General features: G+C 37.7%; 1 protein-coding gene and 3 long non-coding RNA genes across 7 annotated transcripts in view; 3 read left to right on the top strand and 1 right to left on the bottom strand.

Moving 5' to 3' along the window:
• The window catches only part of LOC122830734 (hemicentin-1-like), a 33,495-nt gene that overhangs the window by 3,936 nt on the left and 15,274 nt on the right, over window positions 1-14,285 (bottom strand). For 2 of the 4 annotated variants that reach the window (XM_044116358.1, XM_044116361.1), the window contains 6 exons: window positions 6,714-7,016; window positions 5,465-5,767; window positions 4,216-4,518; window positions 2,967-3,269; window positions 1,719-2,021; window positions 457-759 (listed from right to left, as the gene is read on the bottom strand). In XM_044116358.1, coding sequence (XP_043972293.1) covers window positions 457-759; window positions 1,719-2,021; window positions 2,967-3,269; window positions 4,216-4,518; window positions 5,465-5,767; window positions 6,714-7,016 — 1,818 coding nt within the window. Of the gene's footprint in view, window positions 1-456; window positions 760-1,718; window positions 2,022-2,966; window positions 3,270-4,215; window positions 4,519-5,464; window positions 5,768-6,713; window positions 7,017-7,976; window positions 8,280-9,903; window positions 10,225-10,391; window positions 10,785-11,116; window positions 11,579-14,285 lie in introns of those variants that run through there. The other 2 variants (XM_044116359.1, XM_044116360.1) reach the window with 2 other exon arrangements.
• LOC122830769 lies at window positions 970-2,187 on the top strand. Its single transcript, XR_006370593.1, has 3 exons — window positions 970-1,087; window positions 1,911-1,957; window positions 2,128-2,187. It is a non-coding gene; the product is annotated as an uncharacterized LOC122830769 (long non-coding RNA).
• Window positions 3,468-4,846, top strand: LOC122830768. Its single transcript, XR_006370592.1, has 3 exons — window positions 3,468-3,598; window positions 4,408-4,454; window positions 4,625-4,846. It is a non-coding gene; the product is annotated as an uncharacterized LOC122830768 (long non-coding RNA).
• LOC122830766 lies at window positions 5,966-8,659 on the top strand. The gene is made up of 5 exons (XR_006370590.1): window positions 5,966-6,096; window positions 6,906-6,952; window positions 7,123-7,345; window positions 8,169-8,215; window positions 8,386-8,659. It is a non-coding gene; the product is annotated as an uncharacterized LOC122830766 (long non-coding RNA).

Consider the following 14,285-nt stretch of genomic DNA (forward strand, 5'->3'; position numbering starts at 1 on the left):
AGAGACATTTCCACTTTTTTCCTGTCCGTAGAATACTGTGCTGTTATCTGTTTTACTTAAGATATTCTCCTGGCAATTAATATTTGTTCCATATTTAGTCCACGTAATAGCTGATGGAGGAACACTGTCAACACCGCAGGTCAGATTCAGATCAATGCTTAATGCTTCCACTTGAGGTAGGACCTCATCCCTGATGTGAAGAAGGTGCTCTACCCTAATCCAGCTCAAGATCACAGCCTCCCTCTGTAACCTTTGTTCTACCAAATATCTTAGGTGTGTATCTATCTAAGGTGTATTGTCAGATATTTAAAATAAGGCATTTTAAAACAGATATTTGATTACATTCAAAATGCTAAGTATTCTGAAGAAATTACAAAACGTTACACTAAATAATCCTGACTTAGAAGCCCAAATAATTATATGCCTTATACAAATTAACTATGAAAATGTACTTACAAGTCACTTTAACTTGGACTTCTTCTGTCATGCTTTCATTCTGATATGTTGCTGTACAAATGTAACGTCCAGCTTCTTCTATTGTTACATTCACGAAGGAAAAAGAGACATGTTCACTCTTTTCCTGCAGGTAGACTTTTCTGCTTTCTGCTTTGTTTAAAATATTGTCCTGCCATTTGGTTTCTGTTCCAGGTTTAGTCCATTTGATAACTGATGGAGGAACACTGTCAACACTGCAGGTCAGATTCAGATCGTCTCCTTCCATGACTGTTGTTCTGCCAGAAATTTGAGGTTTTCTAACATCTATGGAGTACAGATTAAGCAAAAATGTTTTAACCCTTTTTAATAAACTAATGAAACATATGAGGTTGAAACTTAAATATTCATCCATTATCTTTTGCTTATCCAGGGTTGGGTGATGAGGGCAGCAGCCTAACTAAGAAGTCTAGGAGAGGGAGACATTAAAGTCTCTCTCTCCCCAGTCACTTGGGCCAGATTTTCAAAAGCATTCCCAGGCCAGCCAATAAACATCGACCCTCCAGCATAACCTGAGTCTTCCTCTGGGTCTCCGCCCTTTGGGATATGAGTGGAACACCTCACCAGGGAGACGTCAGGGAGGTATCCTAACCAGGTATCCAAGCCACTTGACTGGCTCTACTCTGAATTCCTCCCGAATGACCGAGCTACTCATCCAGGAAACCCAGACACTAATTATGGCCGTCTGTGTCTGGTCTCATTCTTTAGGTCACTATTCAAAGCTCATGACAATAGTTGAGGTTAAGAATGCAGATCGACTGGTAAACTGAGAGCTTCACTTTTTAACTTAGGTTTCTCTTCACAAAAACTGACTCATAAGGCACTAGCATCACTGCAGATGCAGCACCAATCTGCCTATCAATGTCCTGCTCCATTTTCCCTTCAATAGTATCATCCATAAGAATAAGACTTTGAGACGCTTAATGCTTAATGCTTCCACTTGAGGTAGGACCTCATCCCTGATGTGAAGAAGGCGCTCTACCCTAATCCAGCTCAAGATCACAGCCTCCCTCTGTAACCTTTGTTCTACCAAATATCTTAGGTGTGTATCTATCTAAGGTGTATTGTCAGATATTTAAAATAAGGCATTTTAAAACAGATATTTGATAACATACACAAGTACTAAGTATTCTGAAGAAATTACAAAACCTTACACTAAATAATCCTGATTTAGAAGCCCAAATGCTTATATACGTTCTTCAAATAATCTATGAAAATGTACTTACAAGTCACTTTAACATCGACTTCTTCTGTCATGCTTTCACTCTGATATGTTGCTGTACAAACGTAACGTCCAGCTTCTTCTGTTGTTAAATTCACGAAGGAAAAAGAGACATGTCCACTCTTTTCCTGCAGGTAGACTTTTCTGCTTTCTGCTTTGTTTAAAACATTGTCCTGCCATTTGGTTTCTGTTCCAGGTTTAGTCCATTTGATAATTGATGGAGGAACACTGTCAACACTGCAGGTCAGATTCAGATCTTCTCCTTCCATGACCGTTGTTTTGCCAGAGATTTGAGGTTTTCTAACATCTATGGAGTACAGATTAAGCAAAAATGTTTTAACACTTTTTAATAAACTAATGAAACATATGAGGTTGAAACTTAAATATTCATCCATTATCTTTTGTTTATCCAGGGTTGGGTGACGAGGGAAGCAGCCTAACTAAGAAGTCTAGGAGAGGGAGACAGTCAAAGTCTCTCTCCCCCAGTCACTTGGGCCAGATTTTCAAAAACAATCCCAGGCCAGCCAATAAACATCAACCCTCCAGCATAACCTGGGTCTTCCTCTGGTTCTCCGCCCTTTGGGATATGAGTGGAACACCTCACCAGGGAGACGTCAGGGAGGTATCCTAACCAGGTATCCAAGCCACTTGACTGGCTCTACTCTGAGTTCCTCCCGAATGACTGAGCTACTCATCCAAGAAACCCAGACACTAATTTTGGCCGTCTGTGTCTGGTCTCATTCTTTAGGTCACTATTCAAAGCTCATGACAATAGTCAGATCGACTGGTAAACTGAGAGCTTCACTTTTTAACTTAGGACTCTCTTCACAAAAACTGACTCATAAGGCACTAGCATCATTGGAGATGCAGCACCAATCTGCCTATCAATGTCCTGCTCCATTTTCCCTTCAATAGTAACATCCATAAGAATAAGACTTTGAGACGCTTAATGCTTAATGGTTCCACTTGAGGTAGGACCTCATCCCTGATGTGAAGAAGGCGCTCTACCCTAATCCAGTTCAAGATCACAGCCTCCCTCTGTAACCTTTGTTCTACCAAATATCTTAGGTGTGTATCTATCTAAGGTGTATTGTCAGATATTTAAAATAAGGCATTTTAAAACAGATATTTGATAACATACACAAATGCTAAGTATTCTGGAGAAATTACAAAACATTACACTAAATAATCCTGATTTAGAAGCCCAAATAATTATATATCTTCTACAAATAATCTATGAAAATGTACTTACAAGTCACTTTAACATCGACTTCTTCTGTCATGCTTTCATTCTGAAATGTTGCTGTACAAATGTAACGTCCAGCTTCTTCTGTTGTTACATTCACGAAGGAAAAAGAGACATGTCCACTCTTTTCCTGCAGGTAGACTTTTCTGCTTTCTGCTTTGCTTAAAACATTGTCCTGACATTTGGTTTCTGTTCCAGGTTTAGTCCATTTGATAATTGATGGAGGAACACTGTCAACACTGCAGGTCAGATTCAGATCTTCTCCTTCCATGACTGTTGTTCTTCCAGAGATTTGAGGTTTTCTAACATCTATGGAGTACAGATTAAGCAAAAATGTTTTAACACTTTTTAATAAACTAATGAAACATATGAGGTTGAAACTTAAATATTCATCCATTATCTTTTTCTTATCCAGGGTTGGGTGATGAGGGCAGCAGCCTAAGTAAGAAGTCTAGGAGAGGGAAACATTCAAATTCTCTCTCTCCCCAGTCACTTGGGCCAGATTTTCAAAAGCATTCCTAGGCCAGCCAATAAACATCGACCCTCCAGCATAACCTGGGTCTTCCTCTGGGTCTCCACCCTTTGGGATATGAGTGGAACACCTCACCAGGGAGACGTCAGGGAGGTATCCTAACCAGGTATCCAAGCCACTTGACTGGCTCTACTCTGAGTTCTTCCCGAATGACCGAGCTACTCATCCAGGAAATCCAGACACTAATTTTGGCCGTCTGTGTCTGGTCTCATTCTTTAGGTCACTATTCAAAGCTCATGACAATAGTCAGATCGACTGGTAAACTGAGAGCTTCACTTTTTAACTTAGGACTCGCTTCACAAAAACTGACTCATAAGGCACTAGCATCATTGGAGATGCAGCACCAATCTGCCTATCAATGTCCTGCTCCATTTTCCCTTCAATAGTAACATCCATAAGAATAAGACTTTGAGACGCTTAATGTTTAATGCTTCCACTTGAGGTAGGACCTCATCCCTGATGTGAAGAAGGCACTCTACCCTAATCCAGCTCAAGATCACAGCCTCCCTCTGTAACCTTTGTTCTACCAAATATCTTAGGTGTACATCTATCTAAGGTGTATTGTCAGATATTTAAAATAAGGCATTTTAAAACAGATATTTAATAACATACACAAGTACTAAGTATTCTGAAGAAATTACAAAACCTTACACTAAATAATCCTGATTTAGAAGCCCAAATGCTTATATACGTTCTTCAAATAATCTATGAAAATGTACTTACAAGTCACTTTAACATCGACTTCTTCTGTCATGCTTTCACTCTGATATGTTGCTGTACAAACGTAACGTCCAGCTTCTTCTGTTGTTAAATTCACGAAGGAAAAAGAGACATGTCCACTCTTTTCCTGCAGGTAGACTTTTCTGCTTTCTGCTTTGTTTAAAACATTGTCCTGCCATTTGGTTTCTGTTCCAGGTTTAGTCCATTTGATAATTGATGGAGGAACACTGTCAACACTGCAGGTCAGATTCAGATCTTCTCCTTCCATGACCGTTGTTTTGCCAGAGATTTGAGGTTTTCTAACATCTATGGAGTACAGATTAAGCAAAAATGTTTTAACACTTTTTAATAAACTAATGAAACATATGAGGTTGAAACTTAAATATTCATCCATTATCTTTTGTTTATCCAGGGTTGGGTGACGAGGGAAGCAGCCTAACTAAGAAGTCTAGGAGAGGGAGACAGTCAAAGTCTCTCTCTCCCCAGTCACTTGGGCCAGATTTTCAAAAACAATCCCAGGCCAGCCAATAAACATCAACCCTCCAGCATAACCTGGGTCTTCCTCTGGTTCTCCGCCCTTTGGGATATGAGTGGAACACCTCACCAGGGAGACGTCAGGGAGGTATCCTAACCAGGTATCCAAGCCACTTGACTGGCTCTACTCTGAGTTCCTCCCGAATGACTGAGCTACTCATCCAAGAAACCCAGACACTAATTTTGGCCGTCTGTGTCTGGTCTCATTCTTTAGGTCACTATTCAAAGCTCATGACAATAGTCAGATCGACTGGTAAACTGAGAGCTTCACTTTTTAACTTAGGACTCTCTTCACAAAAACTGACTCATAAGGCACTAGCATCATTGGAGATGCAGCACCAATCTGCCTATCAATGTCCTGCTCCATTTTCCCTTCAATAGTAACATCCATAAGAATAAGACTTTGAGACGCTTAATGCTTAATGGTTCCACTTGAGGTAGGACCTCATCCCTGATGTGAAGAAGGCGCTCTACCCTAATCCAGTTCAAGATCACAGCCTCCCTCTGTAACCTTTGTTCTACCAAATATCTTAGGTGTGTATCTATCTAAGGTGTATTGTCAGATATTTAAAATAAGGCATTTTAAAACAGATATTTGATAACATACACAAATGCTAAGTATTCTGGAGAAATTACAAAACATTACACTAAATAATCCTGATTTAGAAGCCCAAATAATTATATATCTTCTACAAATAATCTATGAAAATGTACTTACAAGTCACTTTAACATCGACTTCTTCTGTCATGCTTTCATTCTGAAATGTTGCTGTACAAATGTAACGTCCAGCTTCTTCTGTTGTTACATTCACGAAGGAAAAAGAGACATGTCCACTCTTTTCCTGCAGGTAGACTTTTCTGCTTTCTGCTTTGCTTAAAACATTGTCCTGACATTTGGTTTCTGTTCCAGGTTTAGTCCATTTGATAATTGATGGAGGAACACTGTCAACACTGCAGGTCAGATTCAGATCTTCTCCTTCCATGACTGTTGTTCTTCCAGAGATTTGAGGTTTTCTAACATCTATGGAGTACAGATTAAGCAAAAATGTTTTAACACTTTTTAATAAACTAATGAAACATATGAGGTTGAAACTTAAATATTCATCCATTATCTTTTTCTTATCCAGGGTTGGGTGATGAGGGCAGCAGCCTAAGTAAGAAGTCTAGGAGAGGGAAACATTCAAATTCTCTCTCTCCCCAGTCACTTGGGCCAGATTTTCAAAAGCATTCCTAGGCCAGCCAATAAACATCGACCCTCCAGCATAACCTGGGTCTTCCTCTGGGTCTCCACCCTTTGGGATATGAGTGGAACACCTCACCAGGGAGACGTCAGGGAGGTATCCTAACCAGGTATCCAAGCCACTTGACTGGCTCTACTCTGAGTTCTTCCCGAATGACCGAGCTACTCATCCAGGAAATCCAGACACTAATTTTGGCCGTCTGTGTCTGGTCTCATTCTTTAGGTCACTATTCAAAGCTCATGACAATAGTCAGATCGACTGGTAAACTGAGAGCTTCACTTTTTAACTTAGGACTCGCTTCACAAAAACTGACTCATAAGGCACTAGCATCATTGGAGATGCAGCACCAATCTGCCTATCAATGTCCTGCTCCATTTTCCCTTCAATAGTAACATCCATAAGAATAAGACTTTGAGACGCTTAATGTTTAATGCTTCCACTTGAGGTAGGACCTCATCCCTGATGTGAAGAAGGCACTCTACCCTAATCCAGCTCAAGATCACAGCCTCCCTCTGTAACCTTTGTTCTACCAAATATCTTAGGTGTGTATCTATCTAAGTTGTATTGTCAGATATTTAAAATAAGGCATTTTAAAACAGATATTTAATAACATACACAAGTACTAAGTATTCTGAAGAAATTACAAAACCTTACACTAAATAATCTTGACTTAGAAGCCCAAATAATTATATACCTTCTACAAATTAACTATGAAAATGTACTTACAAGTCACTTTAACTTGGACTTCTTCTGTCATGCTTTCATTCTGATATGTTGCTGTACAAATGTAACGTCCAGCTTCTTCTGTTGTTACATTCATGAAGGAAAAAGAGACATGTCCACTCTTTTCCTGCAGGTAGACTTTTCTGCTTTCTGCTTTGTTTAAAATATTGTCCTGCCATTTATTTTCTGTTCCAGGTTTAGTCCATTTGATAACTGATGGAGGAACACTGTCAACACTGCAGGTCAGATTCAGATCTTCTCCTTCCATGACTGTTGTTCTGCCAGAGATTTGAGGTTTTCTAACATCTATGGAGTACAGATTAAGCAAAAATATTTTAACACTTTTTAATAAACTAATGAAACATATGAGGTTGAAACTTAAATATCCATCCATCATCTTTTTCTTATCCAGGGTTGGGTGATGAGGGCAGCAGCCAAATTAAGAAGTCTAGGAGAGGGAGACCTTCAAAGTCTCTTTCTCCCCAGTCACTTGGGCCAGATTTTCAAAAGCATTCCCAGGCCAGCCAATAAACATCGACCCTCCAGCATAACTTGGGTCTTCCTCTGGGTCTCCGCCCTTTAGGATATGAGTGGAACACCTCACCAGGGAGACGTCAGGGAGGTATCCTAACCAGGTATCCAAGCCACTTGACTGGCTCTACTCTGAGTTCTTCCTGAATGACCGAGCTACTCATCCAGGAAACCCAGACACTAATTTTGGCCGTCTGTGTCTGGTCTCATTCTTTAGGTCACTATTCAAAGCTCATGACAATAGTTGAGGTTAAGATTGCAGATCGACTGGTAAACTAAGAGCTTCACTTTTTAACTTAGGTTTCTCTTCACAATAACTGACTCATAAGACACTAGCATCACTGGAGATGCAGCACCAATCTGCCTATCAATGTCCTGCTCCATTTTCCCTTCAATAGTAACATCCATAAGAATAAGACTTTGAGACGCTTAATGCTTAATGCTTCCACTTGAGGTAGGACCTCATCCCTGATGTGAAGAAGGTGCTCTACCCTAATGCAACTCAAGATCACAGCCTCCCTCTGTAACCTTTGTTCTACCAAATATCTTAGGTGTGTATCTATCTAAGGTGTATTGTCAGATATTTAAAATAAGGCATTTTAAAACAGATATTTTATAACATACACAAGTACTAAGTATTCTGAAGAAATTACAAAACCTTACACTAAATAATCCTGACTTAGAAGCCCAAATAATTATATACCTTCTACAAATTAACTATAAAAATGTACTTACAAGTCACTTTAACTTGGACTTCTTCTGTCATGCTTTCATTTTGATATGTTGCTGTACAAATGTAACGTCCAGCTTCTTCTGTTGTTACTTTCATGAAGGATAAAGAGACATGTCCACTCTTTTCTTGCAGGTAGACTTTTCTGCTTTCTGCTTTGTTTAAAACATTGTCCTGCCATTTGGTTTCTGTTCCAGGTTTAGTCCATTTGATAACTGATGGAGGAACACTGTCAACACTGCAGGTCAGATTCAGATCTTCTCCTTCCATGACTGTTGCTCTGCCAGAGATTTGAGGTTTTCTAACATCTATGGAGTACAGATTAAGCAAAAATGTTTTCACACTTTTTAATAAACTAATGAAACATATGAGGTTGAAACTTAAATATCCATCCATTATCTTTTGCTTATCCAGGGTTGGGTGATGAGGGCAGCAGCCAAATTAAGAAGTCTAGGAGAGGGAAACATTCAAAGTCTCTCTCTCCCCAGTCACTTGGGCCAGATTTTCAAAGGCATTCCCAGGCCAGCCAATAAACATCGACCCTCCAGCATAACCTGGGTCTTCCTCTGGGTCTCCACCCTTTGGGATATGAGTGGAACACCTCACCAGGGAGACGTCAAGGAGGTATCCTAACCAGGTATCCAAGCCACTTGACTGGTTCTACTCTGAGTTCCTCCCGAATGACCGAGCTACTCATCCACTAAACCCAGACACTAATTTTGGCCGTCTGTGTCTGGTCTCATTCTTTAGGTCACTATTCAAAGCTCATGACAATAGTTGAGGTTAGGAATGCAGATTGACTGGTAAACTGAGAGCTTCACTTTTTAACTTAGTTACTCTTCACAAAAACCAACTGATAAGGCACTAGCATCACTGGAGATGCAGAACCACTGTTGTTCTGCCAGAAATCTGAGGTTTTCTTGCATCTGTGGAGCACATTTTAAACAAAAGGTTTAAACACTTTGGTAATGAACTATATATCAAGTTCAAGCTTAGATATTTGTATGTAATTGTTTAAGAAATATTTCTTTAAAAATTAATCAACACACGTCACTGTTACAGTAATATTTTCTCTCTGAGTTGTTCAGATGTTTTGCTGTGCAGATATAATGACCAGCATCTTCTGTTGTCACATTAGTGAAAGAAAACAAGCAACTTCTTTTTTGTTGCTGACAGATTTTTCTGCTGCCACACTTTTTAGATACATTGTGACTCTGCTGTTCAGCTTGTTTTCTAGATTTACTCCATGTGATAACTGATAGAGGGAAACTGTCCTCACTGCAGGTCAGATTCAGATCACTTCCTTGTTTAACTTTTGATCTACCAGAGATCTGAGGGTTTTTGCATCTGCAGAGCAAATATAAACAAAATATTTAAATTTTCAGTAAAGCAGACACACAAAGAACATGTTCTTATGTTACTGGCCAATTTATATACCAATTCATAAATCAAGATAGCATTTTAGATTGGAATTTGTTATGGAGCTATTTATCTAAATAAATATATGTTTTCATGTTTGAGTTTTGAAAAATCTCAGCCAACATACCATTGTTATGTTGATTGTTTTTCTCAGAGTGTTATTCAGATATTGTGCTGTACAAATGTAAAGTCTAGAATTATTTGCTGTCACTAAGTTTAGCACGTTAAAAGGGAGAACTGCACAATTTTTCTTCTATTAAGTCATCTTTTTTTAAATTGGAATTATTTCATAATGCTGAAGGGAAAATGTCAATACTCAAGGTCACATTCAAAGTCTCCCAACTTCACCACAGCATTCTCTGTTATTAAAATGTACTTCACATCAATGAAATAAAAATAAAGTATTACAAGAAAATAAAACTAATTTTAAAAGAGGGGTATTTTATAAGCAAATGTTCTTAAGTTTCAATTAAAACATTATCAGCAGGATTTGTGAGACAATGAGGTACTCACAATTCACATTCAGAGTCACAGTCTCTTCTGCAGTTATGCTGCCAGTGAAGCTGACGTCACAGGTTATATTGGTGTTGTGGTGATCAGCTGAAGAGTTAAAGGTCAGAGTTGAGACGTGTCTCTTTGTGAAAGCAGTCAGAGTCTCAGTTTTTAAAGCAGTAATGTTTCCTATGATGTAAGAGTCTTTCTCTCCTTTTCCTCTCCACATCCAGGTGATTTTTGGAGGAGACCCAGAGCAGAGACCAGGAGCAGTGCAGGTCAGAGTGGCCTGCTGTCGGTCAGTCAGTGGAGGAATCATCATGGAGGGCTTCTGGTTCAGATCTGATGGAAACAGTTCATTGAATGAAATCTCACAAAAATGTTTATCATCTTAAATTTGATGAGACAGATTGAAAAAACTAGATGTTGCCTTACACTTGGGAAAATAAAACGATAAAATCCTAATGTTTAGAATATGATGTGACATTATACTGAAGTTTTTTTCCTACCTGTTACTAAGAGTTTTGTTTTATCAAGATATGTAAATCCATCATTTGATCCCTCAACTCTGAGCTGATACGATCCAGAATCAGATTTTTTGAGATCATTGATCATGATGCTACAGTTTTTCTGAATCACATTCGGTTCCATCAGTGACACACGACCTTTGAACCCAGGCTGAATGTTTTCTTCATTCTTGTGAGAGTGAAATATAATCTCAGACTTGTCACATTTGGCCTCCGATGGTTCACATTTATACCAAATAATATGTTCTGGTGCCAAGGCAAATGTGAAAGAGCATGGTATCACAGCACAGAGTCCAGCTTCTGCTCTTATTTCATCCTCATTGAAAGTAACACAATAACCTTCCTGTTGACAGAACGTTTTCCATTGTAATGCATCTGTTAATAAGAAAGACAAGAAAACTCAGGATTTGTTCAAAAATTATTTCAATAAAATTAAACAATGCCAAAGTAATGACAGTTTCTTCCTGACAAAAGTTTCTTGTAAGTCAATGTCTTTACAAACCAGATATTATTTATAAGATATTTAAACACTAACCATTAATCTTTCCTTAAGTTTCTCCACGTAACAGAAAAACTGTATTTGCAAATTTGTGAAACGGATACATAAACTTTAGGGTTTTGCTATAAAAATTGTGGATACATCTACATATAGTGTATTTAATTTTAGTATTGATTCATGATCATAAACTAGACGATTCATACATTACCGTTGTTAGTAGGGAGAGACACGATTAACCAGATGAAAACAAACATCCTGATATGAAGCTTGAAACATTCAGTCCATTCCAAACAGGGAAGAAACTTTTAACCAGGAGTTTCAGAAAAATACTGAAACTGGAGAAAAGTGCAGACATAACATCACACATGCAATGCAACATTTCTGTACTGGATTTTATTTCAGTATATATAGCTGCACTTTATGAATGTTTTAGATAAAGTTTTGCTACCTAATTATGACTTTACATCTTTTCAGTAAAAACAAACAAATGTGACTGTGAATAATTAAAATTTGAAATCATCTGTGGAATAACAAGGCTGAATAGATTTGTAACCTTGTTCAGTAAAAAAGCACTGATTTTTCTCTTTAACTCTCCCACACCCACAAACACACACAAACATTAAATTCTTTTGTTGATCAGTATGATGAGAGCTAAAGAATTGTGTTAATCAAAGTTTTATTTACCTCTTTTTTTGTCCACCCTTCCACTCGTCTTCAGTGGCTTTCTTCACAGGCGTCTAAACTGCCTTCTTCTTTTCTATTTCATATTTCTTCCTTATTTGCTTCATTAAGAATTGGGAAGTTGGTTTGTGAGCACTTTTATGAAAAAAAGCTGCTCAACCAATGAGTGAGACTTGGGCTTTATAAACTATAAATTTAATAAGTTGTGATAATGCATGTGTTTGTAAATTTTTTCATTATTTTATCATCATAAATCATTTACTAAAAGGTTGTTTTGCATTATTTTTATGATTAAGAACATGGAAAACTTTGAAAACAGTATTTTTTTATGCATTTAAATTGCACACATTATTGCGTTTATGCCTACCATTTCATTTCACTGCTTATTTAAAGAAAACATAAATAAATCCATATTTGCAGAGACATATGAGTTTGATCATCTTCACTAGTTTTTTTATTTTATTTCTTGTGTTCCTTTGAAGAAAGGAAAACCATTGCAAATGTATACCCTATATACAGTAGTTCGTCCTGTGGTAGAAGCCCCTCTCAGTCTGTCTCAGTCATTGTGTCCTTGGGCAACACATTTCACTCATTTGACTGCTGGTGGTGATCAGAGGGCCTGATGGCACAGATATTTGGCAGCGTCACTTCTATCAGACTGTCTCGTAGAAGCTGTGTCTACGATGTATCTTACCACAATCATTATGAATGTGCATCTGAATGGCTGAATGAAAAATTATAATGCTAAAACACTTTGGAATAATTTCATTTACAGGCCACTTCCTAATAGCCACAGACACCCAACTACAACGGTGCTGACACCACTTTAAGTAAAGGATTATTGCAAAGTAGAGTCCTCTACTGCTCACTATGTTGCCTCATGGTTGTTCAGGAGCAGCTGCAGGTAAAGAAGCCAGAGTAAGTTTTCTGATGGCACCATAGTTGTAGATCTTAGTCTTGGCCAGATCTCTCTTGAAAAAGACATTTTTAATCTCACTGAGACACAACTGGGTAGAGAAAGGATTACATTCATACAGACATTACCAACAGCTCCCCCCACCTTTCTGCAGGTTTGAGGTAGAGAGGTTGACAGCATCAACTTCCTGTAGGTTTCATCTGACAATCCAGTGTTGACAAAGCAATTTTTCACAATGCTGCCCCCATCAGGAAAAGTATGTAAACTAAATTTAGGGACTGACATGTTTTTCAGTAGTTATGGAAGAAATATTTCTGACATTTTTGTTTATTACAAACATTGTTTTACTCGATGATAGCATCCGCTGTCTTCTGTACTGTGTTGTTCATCAGCAGCTAAGAGGAAGTGGTTTCATAAGCTCCAAATAAAGATCAGTTTAGTGTCTTATAACAGATTTTATCTCATGATCTCAGTTATGCAGTCTCTTGTCTATTTTTAAGACAAGAGACTGACATGTTTAAAGATGGTCAAAGCTGTAGGCTGCCATATATGGATATATTTACTGGTAGATATTACTGCTAATAATAAAATACCATCAATGATGAATAACGTCTCAAGGCAGGAAACTGTTGAAGAACTATAGAGTTCATTCAGTGACTGATGCATCCTTGGTGTACAAAAGAGCATTACCGAATACGAATATTAGAGTAGAATAAAAATAATCTTTAATGTCTCTTGGTTTGGTAGCAGCAGCAAAGTAACAAGCAAGTTAAAGCATCTAGGTTCAGACAAAGAATAAAAAAAATATTCAAAAAGAAAACAAGAACAAACTGTGCAAAAAGAACAAACTTAAAGCACAAAGTTATACTGTACAATTTTCAAAAACAGTATAATCAGACTCAAAGAAATGTCCAACAGTGTAGGAAAATAAAAAATGTGAATGTACGTTTCTTAATCAAAAAAAAAAAGCATACGATTTACAAAAAAATAACGAATTATAACAGCAGAGATATGAAGACTTTTAGAATATAAAGAGAGTTATGAAATCTAACAGATGCTCGGAGAAGTACACGACAATAGATAATTACAGAGTTTACAAATATTCAACAATTTAAATATACTCTACAAAAACTAAAAATAAACAATATAACTTCAGTAGCAAAATCTAGAAGGGAAAACAAAACTAATTACAAATAAATTGGGAGATCCTCATTTTTTCTTTCCAGTTGTTTTCATGATATATTTTATTCTTATGCTAAGACAGTTACTATGTCTGTATTTTTAACAATTTTAGTGGGACAGATTTCTCTACTCCAGGAAACATAGACCACATGTTGTTTTCTGTTGTGTCTAAAACAGTAGTGATATGAATCTAGTTTCAGCATGTAGCATCCAATTGATAGTAATCCCTGACAACACGTCAGTGTGGTCGTTGAACAATAACATCATACTCTGCTGATTCATTGGCTTTTTGCATACACATGTAAATGCGATTATCTTCAGTGGGTTCAGCCTTTTTTCTTGTGTTCCTATGAAGAAAAGGAAAACATAGTTGTTGCAAATGTACAACCTACATACAGTATTTGGGCATGGAAATGAGAAAATCAACAAAATGTAACTTACCAAATGTGGTACAAGTAGATCATAGAGAAAAGATGAACACTGAGTGAAACACCAGCAACAACCCAGGGAAGAGCTCCACTGCCACACTCACAATGTTTCACATGATTAACTGTAAAATACAGAAATACTGGTTAATTAGGGTTTCTGAGGAGCATAG

The sequence above is a fragment of the Gambusia affinis genome, linkage group LG05 (assembly GCF_019740435.1).
Source record: "Gambusia affinis linkage group LG05, SWU_Gaff_1.0, whole genome shotgun sequence".
Taxonomy (NCBI): Eukaryota; Metazoa; Chordata; class Actinopteri; order Cyprinodontiformes; family Poeciliidae; genus Gambusia; species Gambusia affinis.